General features: G+C 38.2%; 1 protein-coding gene across 1 annotated transcript in view; it reads right to left on the reverse strand.

The window, feature by feature from the left end:
• Nucleotides 1-20648, reverse strand: part of LOC129283387 (uncharacterized) — a 163236-nt gene that overhangs the window by 70606 nt on the left and 71982 nt on the right. The window contains exons 53-69 of the mRNA XM_064113673.1: nucleotides 18390-18668; nucleotides 15951-16238; nucleotides 14816-15070; nucleotides 13855-14139; nucleotides 13354-13499; nucleotides 12234-12354; nucleotides 11332-11465; nucleotides 10543-10699; nucleotides 9309-9566; nucleotides 7579-7712; nucleotides 5967-6117; nucleotides 4749-4997; nucleotides 3605-3883; nucleotides 2382-2639; nucleotides 1423-1607; nucleotides 625-730; nucleotides 128-289 (exon numbers count right to left, since the gene is read on the reverse strand). Coding sequence (XP_063969743.1) covers nucleotides 128-289; nucleotides 625-730; nucleotides 1423-1607; nucleotides 2382-2639; nucleotides 3605-3883; nucleotides 4749-4997; nucleotides 5967-6117; nucleotides 7579-7712; nucleotides 9309-9566; nucleotides 10543-10699; nucleotides 11332-11465; nucleotides 12234-12354; nucleotides 13354-13499; nucleotides 13855-14139; nucleotides 14816-15070; nucleotides 15951-16238; nucleotides 18390-18668 — 3447 coding nt within the window. The remainder of the gene's footprint in view (nucleotides 1-127; nucleotides 290-624; nucleotides 731-1422; nucleotides 1608-2381; nucleotides 2640-3604; nucleotides 3884-4748; nucleotides 4998-5966; nucleotides 6118-7578; nucleotides 7713-9308; nucleotides 9567-10542; nucleotides 10700-11331; nucleotides 11466-12233; nucleotides 12355-13353; nucleotides 13500-13854; nucleotides 14140-14815; nucleotides 15071-15950; nucleotides 16239-18389; nucleotides 18669-20648) is intronic.

The following is a 20648-nucleotide window of genomic DNA, read 5'->3' on the forward strand; positions in this document are numbered from 1 at the left end:
CTTTAACACAAGCAAATTTGGGAATTTTAATTTCTGGAGACAAAATAACTATTATAGCTATTCAAGAGAGGGCCTTCCCTGGTTACTTATTATGGGTTTTGAGTTGGTGGGTCATATTTGATCTTACCAATTGGTATGTTGGTAGCCTCGATGGTTGAGCCTTCTTGTGTCAATGCCAAAGTGTATCCTGAAGAGCCCACAAGGTCTTCTTCACTGGCCGGTCCGAAGGCAACACCAATCGTCGTCTCAGTCAATGAATACGTCTCCAATGCCAGCGGATCCAGCGACACTTGATGAATAAGGCAAAAAGTATTTATGTCAATAGCAGCAATTTACTGTCAGGTAAAGGATACCAAGCAAAAGTATATTTTTTATCCTAACATTAAAGTTCCAATGACATGCTCTTGACACCAAGATCTTTATTCCATTGACTGAATGTTTGAACAGAACCGATCATCTGTTTCATACAGCTGATGGCAAGTTACAAATAACTTTATGCATGACAGAAGACTCATTCTTGTGCTAAATAATATATCACTAAGCAGTTGAGCTAGCACCTAAAGAGCTGTTACAGTCGTTTGTAAAGTAGTTTGTAAAAGTTAAACAGCTTTATGAAGCACCTACCAGTTGAGACATCAGCCTTGGTGACTTCGCTGAGGACCTCTGTAGACTGGTCAAAGCCTGCAACGGCATAGACGGACACGATGTATTCACGATTCGGGTCCAGGTCCTGTTAAGGTTGAAAGACAGAGAAAAACAATTTTGGAATGTCTTCCTGATTTGAGGAACCATTGGTCACTTCCATGATAATAATAATAACAATACATTCTATTCATATAGTGCTTTTTCATTAGATACAAGGCGCATTAAACAAAGAAAGAAAAACAGAAACACAGTATGAAAATAAGAAAAGTATGTCCATCCCTCCCCTCTACATTTGGGACATTCCTGGTGGGTATTTCATAAGATGTTCGTAAGTTAAGAGCGACTTTAAGAACAACTGGTGAACCTTTCTTGTCATGCTTGTGGTAAATGGTATATTGAATTGGCGATGGTTTAGCGCGTAAAAAGGGTTCACCAATCGCTCTTAAAGTCGCTCTTAACTTACGAACAGCTTTATGAAACGGCCCCCTGGCATGATTGGTCTTTGTGCCATATTAAAAGGTGCAATGCTCTCAAATTCTCATGGCTTGAGTGGCTACTGAAAATAACCGAACCTTGATAAAATTAGGATAGGACGTACAAAAAATGATGATTATTTCATGAAATTAAGTTATTGGCTAATTAATTTTCAGGATTACTAATAGTTATTTCAAAAGGTATATTTTAAGAATAGATGTAGGTAGACAATTAGAAAGCACATGCAGTGTTGGTCATCTCACTTCACCTTCAAAGTAGAAGACATACATGTAGTATGCTCACCTCAATAAGGAGTTGTGTCGTATCAGTATCACCTATCCTGGCTATCTGCCATTCTACATTGTCTGTGCCTGCAATGTACACTGCATAGCCATCATAAACTCCGCTCACCGGTTGGATCCAAGAAATGGCAAATGATATAGAGCTGGGATCCCCAGCCAGTTCCAGACCCCGAACAGCAAAAGGAACTATGCAAAAATAAGAAAACATAAATGCCAATATCTGGGACCAAACAGATCATTCATAAAGCAACATGAATTAAGTTTAAAATGTGATCATAATCGACAACACACAGCCGAAATTTATGCCTCAGCCATTGCCAGAATTTTTTTTTAAAATCTAGATTAATGACCAGTGTTACCTTTGACCTTTCACTTTAAATCTACAAGATTATCTGCACTCATATGCATATTATGTAAATGAGCCACATTTGAAATTTAACCCTCAAACAGTCCTCCAGTTATTGCAAAATTGTCCTCTGACCTTGCAAACTTTGACCTTTGTCCTTGAGACACTAAACATGTGATACATATAATAGAAGAAACTTTGAAGTTTGTGTCTCTCAAATCATTGCAAGAACAAGTTAACAATGAATACAATGACCTCTGCAACCTTTGTCCCTCTAAGCTTGATACCCCAAAACTAATCAGATCATTTTCACTTCTGTATGCACACTTGGACCCTGTCTGAAGTTGATCAAACAAGTCTCCAGTTATCAAAAGAACCAAAATGGGAAAGAGTAATGGACAGACCAAAAACCTGCAACACGATGCCTCCTGTAAACAAAAATTCACTTGGCTGAGGCATAACAACAAAATAGGTGCAACTTGGTGCGCTCCTAAATCATATCCATTGGGAAATAAATTTGTAATACACTGTATGAGAAAAAAAACAGACACTTCAATGAACTTGCATGACTGCCTAAACCATTAAAGTCTGAAGGTCTTTTGACAATAACCTACTTGTTCTGACTGCCAGAGTTCCAAGTTCTTCAGGGTAGTTTACGGGCACGACGCTGACGTTGTACAGCTGCCCGGCTTGAAGAGATCCTCTTCTGATGTCTCTATCCTGGGCGATAAGAGGTGTGGTGTCGGTTTGTCCTTCAGGGTGGAAGAAGATCCTGTACCCACCGGGGTTGGGTGAAGAACTGGCACCCCAAGCCACCTCTAGACTATCCGTGGTCCGGTCTATGTAGATCACTTCCAGCGCACTTAGAGATTCTATAAAACAGGACAACATTAATACTCATAATAATAAAGAATATTCCTAAGGAGCTTAATCCACATGGATGTGCTCAAGTGCTGATAAGTGGAAAAAGAGAACAAAAGAGGGAAGTTACAACGGTAAGGACTGGCACCCCAAGCAACCTCTAGACTGTCCGTGGTTTGGTCTATAAAGAGCACTTCCAGTGCACTTAGAGATTATATTATAAAGTATATATTGAGTTGCTTCCTATGGTCAAAGTAAACGTATACATGCAAACATACACCAGATTTTTTTATCAACTTTGTCTACTACTTCTCATATTGTCTAAGGTAATCATGGGTAAGCCCACTAGGTCATCAATATGTTTAAGTAGCACCATGTGATCAAACTATCACTTGTTCTAATGCCCAGATTCTAATCTCCACTTCATCTATTTATGAAAGTAGATGAAATGGTTATGAAGTCATTGTACATGTACATTAGCTTGTTCAGCATTGTGAGCGCCTTACATGGTGACTGGCTGGAAAACTCCCCAGGGAGTGGAGGATGTGCATACACTGTGTACAGGAATGACTGATTGAATCAGAAAGCTGGTGTGATAGTCAATCTGTAAGCACTTAGATATGCACCGTGTATGTCTTAAATGCTGTATAAATATCCAGATAATAATCATTTATAGTCGATAAAAAACGTGTTGGAGCAAAAATAAATCAGTCTCCAACAGGCTTAATGAGTGACATTACCAACTACTCCCTGACTGGTTACATGAGAATTGCACGGGCGACAATTGTTCTGATGGAAAATTTGCACATTAAGCAAAACATAAAAACAAACATCAACACTAAGTCCAAATCCAAATCCTTATCTTTACATTATTCTTAACCAAAAACTATTATAATTCTAACTCTAACGCTATGCCGTCTGAGATATCAAGACTCAAGCGATTGTCGCAGGGGCAATTGTCACCGGAGCACCTTACCAGTCATTCCTTGAACTTCAGTGGGCTCACTCCGGATCAAGCTATCTCCCGTTCCCACAGTGGAATAAAGCTGGATTGAGTACTCTGTTCCCGGAAGAAGCTCATCAACTTCCCTTGAGATGTCCGTTGGCCCGAGGGCAACCTCTGGCCTAGTCGTGCCATCGGGGTTGGTGATGACAAGAAGGAAATTGTGGTAGACTCCGAGTGTTACGTTCCAGACGACTTCAAACGACGTGACGGTGGAGGTTGGAGTCAGGACGATACTAGGCGGTACAGGTCCTGATCATACAAGAGGAAAGTCATTTATTCATTTATTCAAATATGTTGACTAGCAGCACACGATGAAGGGATAAACTTACAAATTTAACTTTAAAAAAAAATCAGTTAATCATATAAATGATAACTGCATGAATGAAAATGATAATCATCATAAAATTAGTAGTCATAAATGTAAGTGATAATAAATCATTGACAATGGCAACAATAATATCTAGTAGAGTGGGTAGCACAAATCAAAACATGCGGCGATTTTTCTTGATAGGGATGCTTTTCCATCAAATGTAATTTTCTGATTTCAATCTTTTTAAGACACCATCAACTCTTTCCTTATCCTTATATTTTCAGTTATCATCTTATACCACTCTTTCTCTCCCTCTCTCTCCCCTCTCCTTCTCTCTCTATCAATCCTTCCCCCCTCTCTGCACTTTATGTCTTTGTCTCTCTTATCTTGAAATACATGTTTTAATAATCTTATTCTGGGATCCCCTTGATAACCATCTTTGGCTTTGACAATCCCTCCATATTCAGATTTACATGTTTTGTTTCTTTGGTTGTGGTAGTGGTGGTGATTTTCTTTTTTTACCTGATAGCTAAGAAAGCATCAATGCCTGTAAGCAAGGAACCAGAGGATTGATGGCTTAAGGTCCTCTCCAAGGGTAATGAGGATTAATGCCCTACCAAAGGACACTAGCACACCAAGTAGGAATCAAATCCAAGTCATCAGAATCAGAAACCCCCGCTTTACCGACTGCGCTATTGTTCGTTGTACTTTGAAATTGTTAATATTGTCTACTTTTGTGGTTTTAGTCATGCCTTTTTCTGTTGTTTAATAGAATATGGGAATAAATGAAAAAGAAATACTTACGTGTCCTCTGCTCAATCTCTCCTTCTGAGTCAAGTGTGATAGCATAATTCACTCCTGGAGTTAGCATGTCAAAGGTCACACGAGCGGGAGCCGAAGGTTGCAGGTTGGCTTCCCGTTCCACTGGCGTGCTACCATCGAGGTTCCTCAAGGCTACAATGTATCCCCTAGCACCTTCTTTCTTACCAAAGATGACTGTGATGGAATTAGTTGTGAAGGCTGTAACTGTGATCTGACCCTCATCCAAGGCAACTAGAAATTTGCAAGATAAGTGGTCAAAGAATCTATTCAATGAAAACGAAATGCATCCCAGGGAGAGGGTGCTAGATATTACAGATTTGAAATTTAATCAAAAATCAGCGGCAGGAGAATAATCAAAAAGTCACCACACTCTTATCAGATATGCAAATTAGATGATACTTGAGTTTATTTTACATAATTGGAATTTATGAATGAATGTGCAATTGATATTAACTTTTTAAAATTGGGTAGTTGATATACCCTCCCCCCTTCACCATGGACATTGTTGGCGATTATCAAGGGGATACTCCAGGCTGAGGATATTTATATCTAAATAAATAGAGTAAAATTCACAGAGCAAAATGCTGAAAATTTCATCAAAATCAGATAACAAATAACGAAGTTATTGAATTTTTAGGATTTGCATTATTCCATTGAAATGATAATAATAAATGATATTCATTATTCCAATGAAACAGTTCTAGGCACGTCTTCATGAATAATCATTAGGTGGGCTGATGATATCACATGCCCACTTTCCTTTTTTCTTATGTTATTACATGAAATCATAATTGTTTCATTTTTTCATAAATGTGTAAATGCTGTGTCGCCATTATGATGAAATAAGTTGCAGCAATAAATAAATAATGCATTTAATTAGTTATCAATCCAATTGTTTTCGTTTTTGGTAGAAAGTTTTAAATAAACCTAATTTCATACGATAAAATACAAAAGAACAAGTGGGGTTATGAAATCATCAGCCCTCCTAATGAATATTCATTAAGACATGCCTAGAACTGTTTCACCGGAATAATGCAAATCTTTAAAATGCAATAACTTTGTTATTGTTATACAATTTTGATCAAATTTTCAGCATTTTGCTCTGTGAATTTTACTCTTCACTAATTTATTGAGGTATAAATATCTTCAGCCTGGAGCATCCATTTAATTTGTAGCGCAAGAAGCTCATGGAGCGCTTACCTGTCCTGGCATCTATAGAAGCAGTCTCGCAGCTTATCAATCTTTGTGATCCGTAGATCACTGTATCGATTTCAATGGTGTAAAGGACATCAGCATCAAGTCCGGTGATAGAAAGTCGTCTTTCCTCCGACCTAGGGATTTCGTCATACTCCTGTATCATAATAATGAAGATAATAACAATTTGAAAATCGTAGAATGATATACAAATAGTGAAAGTTTATGAGTGCAATGGACAGAATACTTCATTAGGTGAAGTTTGGCACGAATGAAAGAAAAATTCACTATTTGTTTTATATGAAACCTGAAAATAGATCCTTGTCATTTGAAATTCATGAATGTGGATGCACAGATTGTCACATAATTACACTGTCCATGTGAGAGTAAAGCACGTTTCAAATGCAAATGAGTCTCGGCGAGCACGCAATGGACAAAATCATATGGATCTAAAACTCTATGATGGTACATGTAGATCCTCAATAGCACGAACGATGACGTCATTGTAAAATGGGCCGAATGATCGACATCAAACAACCAATCAAATGACAAGAATCTATCTAGATATCATTAAAAAAAGGAATATTTGATGATAAATATAACAATAAATTAATGCAAGGAATGTCAATTTCATGTAAAATATTGTGTTCACAACATTGCAAATATTGATGTAATACATAAGACATACTTACGTTCAATATTTCATTCTTATTCATAGAAATGTGTTAGTTATTCACATTCATTAATGTATTTTTATCACAGAATGAATATTCATAGAAATACATTACTTTCATTACAGAATGAATATTTATAGGAATACACTACTAATACTCATTACAGAATGGTCTAGCAATGTATTATTGATTACAGAATTAATTTTCACATTCACAAATGAATATGCACCACAATTGCAACATCATTTTCTTATTGATATTCATGATGAATATATACATAATTATGATAATTGTAATTGAATCATCATTTACATTCATACATTAAGCTTAATGTTGTTCATAATCAATAAAGACACAACATACACATTCATGAATTATTATTTTCATTTCAAAAGAAAGCATCACATTCACAAACTAATGAATATTCACATCTGCATACTAACAAATAATGACATGCACATAGTATACATGCATGCATCAATATTTCAAATTTCATTGGCAAAGGGGCATTCGCATATTATGAACTCATGAATATGCATATAGAGTACCAAAGACATGACATCATAAATTTTTTTTTTTTGCATTTCAGATTTATTGATACCATATTTTGGTAGAGCATGATGAAAAACACCCACTACCAAAATTTGGTGGGAATCAGTCCATGGGGAGCCTTAGATATGATCGACCTCGTGAATACATAATTAGCCTCATTGAAATCAATGTAATTTTGGCCAGGTTCTAAATGCTAGGAACCAGGCCAATAATACACTGACTTCAACGGGTCTAATTATGTATACATGATATCATATCTAAGGCCCTCATGGACTGATTCCCACCAAATTTGCCTTGTGGGGGTTTTTCATCATGCTCTACCAAAATATGGTATCAATAACGCTGAAATGCAAAAAGTGAAAATTGATGACGTTGATACTCTATTGACTTACCCTAGGCAAACCACCTTCAGATGAGATAGAGACAATGTAAGCATCAAAATTGCCGTCTACTGGTGGTACCCACGTAATCTCGATTGTCGTGGTTGTTGTGTCACTGACGGTAATACTTCCGGGACCATTCGGACCTGTGCATGTATAAAAAAAAGTACCATTTACATGTATAAACAAGTTTACTTCTTTTAATGTTGTCTTGAGGAAAAAGAAAGAATCTAAAGCAATATTTTTAGTTTAAATGGTTCTTCTAAAAATGCCTAAATAAGGCACAACTCTTAACCCTAAAATGGCCGGGGGGGGGGTTGAATCAACCCCCCCCCTCAACATTTTCTGCGATCATTCCGCCGCGCGAAATTTTTTGACCGCGCCACTCGCAGAGTTTATACTTTTAAGTCTCGCGCATCTTTTGAGACCAAATTTACGACGCCCGGGTACGCGGTTCCGAAATTACGCAACATTTTGTAAGTGCATATCAGACGAAAAATTGTTCCAAAACGTGATTTTGTGTACAAAGTCAATGCAAATTGAGTTTTCTCGTCTCATTCATAAAGATATGATTATTTTTACTTTGAACAGCTGAAGGCAATTGATTTTAGCATAATTATGCTTCAAAAAGGTTGTGCAATAAATCTGGTGAAAAAAACAAAGAAAAACAAAAGGTTGAAAAACAAAGAAATACATAAGAAATTCATAAAACAATAAAATACATAAGAAATTGATTTCCAAACCGAAGATTTTTTCAATTGCCATTGTTAAGAATGCTACAAAGAATATTTTTACCAAAAATTAGCATTTTAGGAGCTTTATTTAGTGAATTAGATCAAAAAGTATGATTTATGCATAAATTAGCATAATTAATTCATATAAAATAAAATCTCATTATTTTGGAAAATTTTACCATACAGCCTTGTAGATTACATCGCACACTACCAGCGTGCAAATTTTTGCGGCGCTCGCGCGATCGGCGGCCGAGATCTCAGGGGGGGGTTGAATCAACCCCCCCCCGGCCACAGAACAGCCAAAAAAGCCCGGCCTACATGTAGTTAGGGTTAAATTGCTTTTATTCAGAGCTCCTTTTTTCAGTATGTATATCAATATTTTAACTTAAGCTCTTTTTTAAAGAGTGTTCACTTTTTAAGATCATACATGTACTTTGGCATTTAAATCAACATTTAATAACCAATCTTTGAAATGTGAAATGTATAATTTTCAATCATTTTATATGTAGATAAACCAACCTGCAAAATATGCGATCTGGGTCCCGTAACACGAAGGTTAGCAAATAATTGTACGCTTGATTTTCACGATTGATTATACATTGTAGTCAATGGAATCAATCTTAGAAAAGTGTCCTACGATCATTGCTAAACTTTGTGTAACAGGCCCCTGGTTGCAATAGAACTAGAGCTAGGCCCCATCATTAAAAGAGTTGCAATTGATCCGATCAACCACTACTATGGACGGCCAGCAGCATCAACATCTAAAATGCATTTTTGTTCAAAATATTTTCTACATACATGTATGATGTATATTCACGTACAGTCATCATTCTCTTGAAGATTCAATGTGATCTTCTTTGTTTACTAAGGAGATGGTGCAAATTTCCTGTACAAAAAAATGGTATGGATGGATTTCCATACAGTTGAGATTGATTGGATCAATCGTAACTCTTTGTGAGACAAATCCCTGAATTGCAACATCTATCAAAATAGTATAACTGAACTTACGGGTCTGCACAGTTAGTGGATCATAGTCAGAGCGATAATTCGCAATAAACGCCACAGCGGCCACTGAAATGGTGTATTCGGTGGCTGCGTCGAGTTCCATGAAGGTGTATTCCGGCATACGACTGAACTCGTCGGTGGACGGGCCCGGTGAAATCGCTATTCGGTACAGGACATCGTCTTGAGGGTCAGGCGACCAGAAGATCTTGATGGTGTCGCAAGTGATGGAGCCAGATACAACCGTTTGCTCTGGTACAGCACCTAATCAAACATGAAAATACAAGGTAAAATGTTAAGGCCCGTATTCTTAAGTCAGGTTTAATTCAAACTCTGGTTTTAAGTTGTGGTTCAACTATGAAAAGCCAGTTGTTACATAAATCTTTAACAGTGGAGGTTCAATGTATCAGCTCATTTGACTCCCAAAACATTATTAACTGCTTGTAAAGGATAAGTATGACAGTTGTCTTCACCATTAAAGAATTAGTAAAGAGCACAGTAAACATGAGAAGCAATTTTGAAACGTTTGGCTTTCCATAATTTTAGCACAGAGTTAGACCATGGTCTAAGTTAAACCTGACTTCAGAATACGGGCCTATAGGTGTAACATTACCTGGGGAGCATTTCATGAAAGGAAAGGGCCATTTTATCTGAGAGTTACTGTAATAGCAGCGCTTTTTGCCCAATCAAAATCAAGGAAAATTGTCCAATCTGACAACTTGTCAGACAAAAATATTGTTGAAACAGTCCTCAGGTGTGTGTATCGACCTTGTACCATTATGAAGATTTTAACCTTAATAGTCCAATGGGAGGGGGGCAGTAAAGAATCTCCCTCAACTTTTTTTGGTGAAAATATCTGTTTCAGTAATTTTTTTTCTCTCATGAAACTTTTAAGATCAATTTTGCAATGCCCAGGTACGCAATTACAAAATTACACAAAATCATGCAAGTCCATGTCAGACTCAAATTTCTTAAAAACACAAGTTCACCTACAAATCCAATGCAATTTGGGGGTTTCCACCCAAAATTAATAACTGTATCATTATCATTTTTCAATCAAAATTCAGAGCTGACGAAAAACTGCAACTGTGTCGTTCGTCCAGAGTCCAGAACGAAACTGCTGTTTCAATTCACTGAATTTCAACAAAGACTTCTTGGTTGCCCTTTGTCATGTGACAATACATTTTCTATGTTCTTTAATGTATTCTGCATTGCGGTGCGAAACTGGCTATTGTCTTACTGGTGGTGAAAATGGCTTCTCTTGGGAGGCTTGTAGTGAAGTCCGTTGGGGTTCCGCTGTTAGCAGTCAGAGTGAAGTAGTAGGATGTGTTTGGCTGCAACCCCTCGACTGAGAACGACGTCTCATCAGCAGCTAACAATTCCTCCATGATAGGCGTCTGTGAGGATACAGTATAGGAATAGCGATTAGGCATGAGTGCGATGGTACAAGATTTCGCATGAGGTGAACCTGGCCATGTATCGGTTACGGATTTGAGGTGGAGCTATTTAGGCTTCAGGTTCGTATACCCTTTAAAAGAGAAACGAGCCAGCATTCATGATAGCGCCACCTCCAGTCCTAAACTACCTACATATGACCAGCCTATAAATGTAACATTCTGAACTGTGTAGTAATACAGGCCCACTTGAATGATAAATCATACCACACTTATGTTACCAGGTGGGTGTTTTATAAAGCTGTTCGTAAGTTAAGAGCGACTGGTGATCCTTTGTTGTGGTAAATGATGTTCACCAATATATGTTCATTGGTGATTATTTAGTACATAACAAAGATGAGTACTCCTTGCCCTTACATCACTATGACATCACAAATGCGGCCAGTTTGAAGTCTCCACTGGTATAGTGATTACCAATATTTACAACTTTTGAAAAATTCACTACTTCCTTATTCTTTGTCCGATATTCTTCAAACTTTCACCTATCAACTTGTCTGTTTTTTCTTGTTCCTCTCAAGACAACTTTTTATTTGGGATGGATTTTCCTTTAAATGAAGAGAACCAAATACATTTACCTGCTCACTACCATCTATCTGAGAGTACATGAGTTTAAAGAAGTCAATAAACCCAGCGATTGGAGGCTCGAAGGCAAGATCAATAACTGTAAAATTACTTCTTGGTGATGTAAGAGATAAGGGCTGGCCAGGTTCTGCAAAAAAGAAAGAAATACACAAGTTCAAGTACAACTGAACCCAATGCCCCATGTTATGAGCTCCAGTTTAATACTGGTCTAGCTCTGTGATATAAGCAGAAAATGTCAAATTTTGTAGTAATCTTGTAAAGCACATATCAAATTATTCCTCACATACACATACATGTACTTAGTCTCGAAGAGGGAGGGGCAATATCTAGACTGGGGTATGATTGCCATTTCTAAAACCTGTACAGAACATTCTTGTCCTCTGTGAGGGATGGGGCAATTAGCGAGCGGAGTTGGGATCATCACTACTGAAAAAGTGCAATTCCTTTCTGTGAGGGAGGGGACAGTAGCGGGGGGGGGGGGTAGATTGTCTCCTTCAAAACCATTCAACATATACATGCACTCAGTCTCGACGAGGGAGGGATGTTAGCTAGACAGGGGTATAATTGCCGCTTCTAAAAGTGTACATTGCATGTACCTGTTCTCTGTAAGAGAAGAAGCAACTAGCGATGGGGGTTGGGATCACAACTTCTGAAAATGTGAAATTCCTCTCTGTGAGGGAGGGGACATTAGCAGGGGGGGTAGATCGTCTCCTATAAAACCATTCAACACATACATGCACTCAGTCTCGACAAGGGAGGGGCGTTAGCTAGACAGGGGTATAATTGCCTCTTCTAAAACTGTACATAACATGTACTTGTTCTCTGTGAGAGAAGGGGCAATTAGCGAGAGGGGGGGGGGTTGGGATCAGCACTTCTGAAAGTGTGGAATACATACTAGTCCTCTGGACGATTTGAGTCACAGGTTCATCGAGAGTGGTCAGTTTGATTTGAATTGTGTATTCCTGTCCAGGTATCAACCTGTCAAACGTAGCTCTGAATTCATCCAGGCCGGGGATCTACAACACAAAAGATAGTAATAATTATGATAATACGGACTTCGAAACAGAGGGTCATAGGTTCGAATCCCAGCCATGGCGTAGTTTCCTTCAGCAAGAAATTAATCCACATTGTGCTGCATTAAACCCAGGTGAGGTGAATGGGTACCTGGCAGGAATTTATTCCTTGAAATGCGGAGCGCGTAAAAGCTGCTTGAGCTACAGCCGGGGTAATAATATCCAAGTCCTTTGAAAGCACATAGAGACATTATTCATAATGTGTTATGCGCTATACAAGAACTGACTACATGTATGTGATAATAATAATAATGGTATATTTGCCCAGGGTAGCAACTTCGGTTCCCAAAATTGTTCTCCCAGCGTCCCTGCTATTATTATTATCCTAGGCGCTCAAGCATCCAAGGAATTTTTTCCCACCGGTTACCCAATCACATCATCTGGGTTGAGTGCAGCACAATGTGGGTAAATTTCTTGCTGAAGAAAAACATGACATGGATAGGAATCCAACCCACGTCTTCAGATCAAAAGGTGAGAGTCATAAGCACTAGACCACAACGCACCCCAAAGATGCATATAAGAAGGATGCTTTACAGAGAGTTATAAGTTTAAGGCTTAAAATCAATCTCAGAGTGGAAATTAAAATGGATATTATATTATTTCTAAAACACGAGTGCGTAGATATCAAACTAGCTTATAAGCCCAACAATAAAATTAGGCAAACCTACACGTACACTTATTTTCTCTGATACATGTAGTGTACGACAAAAGAGTAGCACATTCCCTATACTTTATAACAAACATCATGGCAAACTATGACCAAATGAAATGTGACGTTATACCGGCAGGTTCTCAGTTGTCACACATGTGGACAAAACAATGCCCCCTAAAAAGAGAAAATTTCAGTCTTTATGAATCGGTTGTAACACATGTGGACAAAACACTCCCCTCCAAAAAGAGAAAGCTTCAGTCTTCGCGAAAAGACGGTCTTTAAGAACTCACCAATTCTTCCACATCACGGGGAATGATACTAAGTTCATAATTTGTGAAGTCTGGCAAGTTGTCTCGATCCTCCCAGGTGCCCCATATAAGAGAGATTGAGGTGGTCGTGACGTCTGTGACACTCAACTCTAATTGATCGAAGGCGCCTGTGACGTTGAATAGATAAATTAAAGAGTACGACAATAATATACCATATCGAGCATAACTGCACTGAAAGCAAAAACAAACACAGCTACAGTGTAAACAATTACGTCCATTAAATGATACAAATAAAAGCTGAGCTAAACAAACCTTAGCTATTGCCAAATTGAGGAAGAAAAAATAGCTGACATAAAGCTTTGAATACTAACAGTTTGAGGATTAAAAATTGATCAAGTAAAGCCTGCAATTTTACATGATAAAAACTGATCGAATCAATCCTAAGATATTGCAAATTTGAGGAATTAAAATTTATCAAATAAATCCTAAAATGATTGTTAGAAATAGGCAAGGAAGATTAACCTGTGGTGAATGGCATCTCGGCTGGTTCACTTTTTGCTGTCTGATCACCAACTGTGACGACGCTGAAGACCTGAACATCATACTCTGTCGACGGATCCAAACCAGTGAGGCTCTGCGACTGTGTCTCTCCGTCCACCTCACCTGCTAGGGTATACTCGCCCACGGAGGAAGCTTTGCGGTAATACACCTCAAAATTATCGACGTCGTGGCCGAGAAATCGATTCCAAGACACTGTAGCCGACGTCTCGTCCGACTGAATACCCAAAATTGCCGGTGAAACAGGGTCTGTTGTAAAGAGAATGCAAGAGATTCTTTGGCCCGTATACTGAAATCTGTTTTAAATTAGACCGTGGTGAAGGTCAGCATTCAAATTATGAGAAGCAAAATGTCAAGACTTTATCTAAATTGCAGTCTTCTTATGTTTAGTGAATTTGCTTCCCATGCCCTACTGGAAAAGTACACCATTTTAGTACTCATTTTCACTAGTTGTAAATAATTGACATGCAAAATAAGCTGATAATGAATTCAACTCATACAGGCATTATTTTCCCCCTCTGAAAAAAATCTGAAAAATAGCTGGGTCGCTAAGTCACCGCCAAAGTCCAAGACGCCCCAGTCAGGGTTACAAGCTCTTGAATAGTAAAGAAATCGAAAGTGATTTTTCAAGGTGAGTCTGCATAATACTTTTATCGTTTGGCTTAAGAAAGCAGTAAAAAAGAGCATGAGAATGTTCTTGGGCAAAGGATTTCATGAAAAAAAAACCCCAACAAATCTGAAAAAAACAAATTAAAAAAAATATTTTTAAAAATCTGAAATTTTTTCACAAAAAGTTAAGTATGACTAAGAGTCATGTTTAAATGTAACACACAATCTTGTTGATTAAAACGTAGTTGTTATCAGTACCCAAGTTTGATGGACAGATTTTGTTTTAAAACGTTACATTCATCGATACAGAACATACTTGTTAGTACTGTGAGGTTGCTGAGCACATTGCCATCCTCTGTAAGCTGTATGGTGTAGAGTGTTGCCGCGTCCAGCATGCCAAATTCAACGTTCCGCTCTTCGTTGGTCGCGAGCACGTCACGGTTGCCCGGCGTGATCTTCAGAACGTAATTCCCCTCAGGAACACCGACAGCAATGTTTCCAATACCCCAAGTGACAGTGATGGAATCGGTGGTCTTACGACGTAGGATGAGGTCACCAAGAGGGGACGACACTATCAACGAGAGATAAAAAATTATTTGTTTAAAGGAACTACGAACCAGGAATCTTAATTCTGTGCTCGCTATGGACAGAATCACACCACATTAATTTCAAGGTAAGACTTTAACAGGGGTTTTGCGTGGACTATGCTAATCCAGCTCACAATAGCTTTTGATTGGTTTATTGTAAAGAAAAGTTTTGTGTGTACACAGTACGATGCGATGCACACATCACCATTGTGATGTGTGTAAGAACAATAGACTTAGGCACTCTGCGTGTATTGTACGGTAAATAGAACGTGACTCTAGTCGAACAAAGCGGGCAAAGAGATAATGGCACCATCTCACGTCCTCAACTACCTTTATCTGACTAGATTCATTACCCATAATGCAACATCCTGAGCAGTGTAGTCTTGTAATATAGACCCACTTGAATGATAACACATACTCTAATTCACTGTCCAAGATATTCTTATCGCAATAGTTATAGTAGCAAAATAAGTACTTTTCCTCGCAAAAGCAGTGAAGTTTCTCTATACAAATAAAAAAAATTATACAATAAATAGTTTTTGTTTTTGTACAGCCTATATCACATTATGATTATAATGTCTCTATGTGCTTCCACAGGACTGGGATATTGTTACCCAGGTTTAAGCTTGGTGACCAAAATTATTTATAGCGCACATGCATTTCAAGAAATTAATCCTGCCAGGTACCCATTTACCTCACCTGGGTAGAGTACAGAACAATGTGGATCAATTTCTTGCTAATGGAAACTCTGACTCCACGACCCTTACTTTCAAAGTCGGGAGTCTAATCTACTGGGCCAAAATGCTCCACACATTGCTCATGGAAGTAAAATCGAGATGAAATGGAATGTAATCGACGACTTACATGTCCGCTGGCTCGCCAAAACCTCCATACTCTCCGTCTGTGTGGGATCTTCACCGGCCACACTCTTGATAGTGAACCGGTACGTCGTGGAGGGCGTCAGTTCCCCGAAGGTGTAGTCCGAGGCGCTGGGGTCTAGGGTAATTACCCTATCGCTCTGTCCATCGGCTGGACTGTACGTCAGCTCGTACTGGTCAATGATACTTAGGGGCCTGCTCCACAACAGAATGATGGAGTATGTAGATTCCTCCTGCAAAGTTTGCGTGTCGAGGTTGAAAGGAGGCAGGGGGGCTGGAAAGATGTGGAATGAAGTATAGTAAAAATGTGTATATCATGACTCCTCAATGTACATGGCAACATTGAGTAACTTGTCTATAAATCAAATGCCAAATTTTATGCATCTAACCCAATGACCTTCATCATTACACAAAATCTGAATTTTGTAGACTGCTATACCATGTTAGCTTATCGTATATATTCCCTTGAAGGTCAATTCACCTCAGAAAAATGTTGATTTCAATCAATAGAGAAAATCAGACAAGCATAATGCTAAACATTTTATCAAAATCGGACATGCTAATGAGAGACTCGATGATGTCCCTCACTCATTTTTTCTTTTGTTTTTTATTGTCTGACTTAAATAAGGACCAACTTGACTGACCCATAAAATGTTAAACAATGGTAATTCCACATGTTTAGGTAGAAATAAAACTTTGTTTCACAGGACGAGGAGAAAATTATAATTTTTCATATTTCATATAAATACAAAAGAAATAGTGAGTGAGTCATGTCATCAGTTCCCTCATTTGCATACCAACCAGGATGTGCATATTGTACATGTAACTACCTGTATTTTGTGAAATTAGGTGAAACTTAAAAATGTCAGAACTTTCTTATTTCACATCCAATTTTAATGAAATTTTCATTCAAATCAACTTTTGTTGGGGTAGACTTGACCTTTAAAGAGGTGTGTAAAGATCACACTGGTACCTGAACAAATTCTTTAAAAAAAGTGAAAACAATCATAGTCTAAAAACAGGGAGTGCTAGAGCAGGGTGGAATGTGCAATTACATGCTTCCTATTCAACAGAAACCAAACGTCCCTATAGACAGGTCGTCCATCTATACGGGTTTTCGCTAGACCAGGTGGGTGTTTCATAAAGCTGTTTGTAATTCAATTCAATTCACTTCAAGGTTTATAAAAAACATGAGTCGCAGACAAATGGCTGAATTGGTCATGTATACAAAGTAAAAACAATTAAAAGACTCTATATTTCAAACATTAAAAAGCAGTAACCTTTGTAAAAACTGACATGAGAAATATGTGTATAGGCAAGAATACTTAGGCAATGAAAATTTATATACATGTACATAAAATAATGAGGAAAAGGTAAATTAAGAATAATAAAAACAAAATAAGCTGTAAAAGATCAATAAAGATATATGGATATTAAATAAAAGAGTTGATTCCCTCATTCATGAAAAAAACTTGATATTGCAAGTAGGCTGGTATTGCTTTCAAAGTAAGGACTGACCTTACACAGAAAAATAGGGGAGGTTAGAAGTCAAGGTTACTAGCTTGCCTAGCTTGGCTCCTAGCTGACCAGGCTCCCTTGAGGATGGCAACCCTAGCTTGCTTCCATATGGGCTGTGAAGGGGGAAACTCTGTTTCAGTCCAAGAAGCAAGTGGCTTCAGCCCCTGGTTATATTTGGCTTGGGTTGACGGCCCATTCCATCTAATTACTATTTGTCACATCATTTAATTATGGTTTATTACATGTATGTGGCAGTTATGGGCCATTCTTCATTGTATGATGGCAACATCAGGCCCAAAGAACTATCTAAAAAAAAAAAGGGACCCTTTCTCATGCTACAAGATAAAAAGTATATACATGTAGTACCTAAGATATATTCCAGCAGTACAGTATATAAAATCTTGCGTGACTTCACAAACAGCTTTACGAATCACACTCCTGGGCCCCGCCTTACAAAGAGATCAACTACAACTATGGAAAGCCAGCAACGCCAATATCTAAAATGCATGCTTGTTCAAATATTTCCTTGATATGCTGTATATTCATACATGTATATTCATTGTTTTCTTGAAAATTCAGTGTGCTTTTCTTAGCTTACAAAGGACATTGTGTAAATTTCCTGAAGAAAAAGTTATGACATTGATGGATTTCCATAGAGTTGAGGTTGATCGGATCAATCATAACTCTTTGCAAGACAGGGCCAAGGGCCCCGTTGCATAAAGTCACCATTATGGTAACTTTGCCATGCAAAGGTAACTTGCATGGAATCCTTGATTTTGAATGGCTGTTGATCAGCGTTACCATGGTAGTTACCACTGGATGGCAAAGTAACCGTAATAGTAACTTTTATGCAACGAGACCCAGGTGAGACTGTATAAAATGATGAAGAAACTAAGCAAATTCTTACCAGTGCGCTGATCGATATCACTCAAAGACGGAACATCCAGCGAACCATCCTCCTGGATGGCCAGCAGTGAGATGGCGTAGAGCTGGCCAGGCAGTAGGATAGACGAAGTAACTTCTCTTGCCTGATGCCTTGGGACTCTCGCGTAAATTGCACTACCGGTGGATGGTTGGAACCGGATGACGTACTCAGCGAAGTCGATGTCCGTCACTTCTCCCCAAACCACGGTGATGGAAAGCGAGCCAAAGGCGATGACCGAGAGCTGCCGAGGTTCCAAGGCATCTAGAGTCGAATTGTAAATAGAACTTGATTCAAAGGGGAACTAAACACCAGGGGACTCAATCACACAAAGGGTGACTCGAAGGTTTGATGTTGGTGATGGTTTGGAAGCATGCTTAAGATTGGATGATTTCAAGTTAAGCGTTGGTGGTGGTGTCAAATCAGGATTAAGATTGGATGATTTCAAGTTAAGTGTTGGTGGTGGTGTCAAATCATGATTAAGATTGGATGATTTCAAGTTTGGTGTTGGTGCTGGTGTCAAAGCATGATTGAGATGATTTCAAGTTTGGTGTTGGTGCTGGTGTCAAAGTATGATTGAGATGATTTCAAGTTTGGTGTTGGTGCTGGTGTCAAAGCATGATTGAGATGATTTCAAGTTTGGTGTTGGTGCTGGTGTCAAAGCATGATTGAGATGATTTCAAGTTTGGTGTTAGTGCTGGTGTCAAAGCATGATTGGATGATTTCAAGTTTGGTGTTGGTGCTGGTGTCAAAGCATGATTGGATGATGTCAAGTTTCGTGTTGGTACTGGTGTCAAAGCATGATTAAGATTGAATGATTTCAAGTTTGGTGTTGGTGCTGGTGTCAAAGCATGATTAAGATTGGATGATTTAAAGTTTGGTGTTGGTGCTGGTGTCAAAGCATGATTAAGATGATTTCAAGTTTGGTGTTGGTGCTGGTGTCAAATCATGATTAAGATTGGATGATGTCAAGTTTCGTGTTGGTACTGGTGTCAAAGCATGATTAAGATTGAATGATTTAAAGTTTGGTGTTGGTGCTGGTGTCAAAGCATGATTAAGTTGGATTATTTCAAGTTTGGTGTTGGTGCTGGTGACAAAGCATGATTAAGATTGAATGATTTCAAGATTAGTGTTGGTGCTAGTGTCAAAGCATGATTGGATGATGTCAAGTTTCGTGTTGGTACTGGTGTCAAAGCATGATTGGATTATGTCAAGTTTGGTGTTGGTGCTGGTGTTAAAGCATGATTGGATGATGTCAAGTTTCCTGTTGGTACTGGTGTCAAAGCATGATTAAGATTGAAGGATTTCAAGTTTGTTGTTGGTGCTGGTGTCAAAGCATGATTAAGATTGGATGATTTAAAGTTTGGTGTTGGTGCTGGTGTCAAAGCATGATTAAGATTGGATGATTTCAAGTTTGGTGTTGATGCTGGTGTAAAAGCATGATTAAGAATGGATGATTTCATGTTTGGTGTTGGTGCTGGTGTCAAAGCATGATTAAGATTGGATGATTTCAAGATTGGTGTTGATACTGGTGTCAAAGCATGATTACAATTGGATGATTTCAAGATTGGTGTTGATACTGGTATCAAAGCATGATTTAGATTGGATGATTTAAAGTTTGGTGTTGATGCTGGTGTAAAAGCATGATTAAGAATGGATGATTTAATGTTTGGTGTTGGTGCTGGTGTCAAAGCATGATTACGATTGGATGATTTCAAGATTGGTGTTGATAATGGTGTCAAAGTATGATAAAGATGATTTGAATTTGGTGTTGGAGCTGGTGTCAAAGCATGAGTAAGATTGGATGATTTAAAGTTTGGTGTTGATGCTGGTGTAAAAGCAGGATTAAGAATGGATGATTTAATGTTTGGTGTTGTTGCTGGTGTCAAAGCATGATTAAGATTGGATGATTTCAAGATTGGTGTCAAAGTATGATAAAGATGATTTAAGTTTGGTGTTGGGGCTGGTGTCAAAGCATGATTAAGATTTGATGATTTAAAGTTTGGTGTTGATGCTAGTGTAAAAGCATGATTAAGAATGGATGATTTAATTTTTGGAGTTGGTGCTGGTGTCAAAGCATGATTAAGATTGGATGATTTCAAGATTGATGTTGATACTGGTGTCAAAGTATGATAAAGATGATTTAAGTTTGGTGTTGGGGCTGGTGTCAAAGCATGATTAAGATTGGATGATTCAAGTTTGCTGTTGGTGCTGGTGTCAAACCATGATGAAAATTGGATGATT

The sequence above is a fragment of the Lytechinus pictus genome, chromosome 19 (assembly GCF_037042905.1).
Source record: "Lytechinus pictus isolate F3 Inbred chromosome 19, Lp3.0, whole genome shotgun sequence".
NCBI classification, from domain to species: Eukaryota; Metazoa; Echinodermata; class Echinoidea; order Temnopleuroida; family Toxopneustidae; genus Lytechinus; species Lytechinus pictus.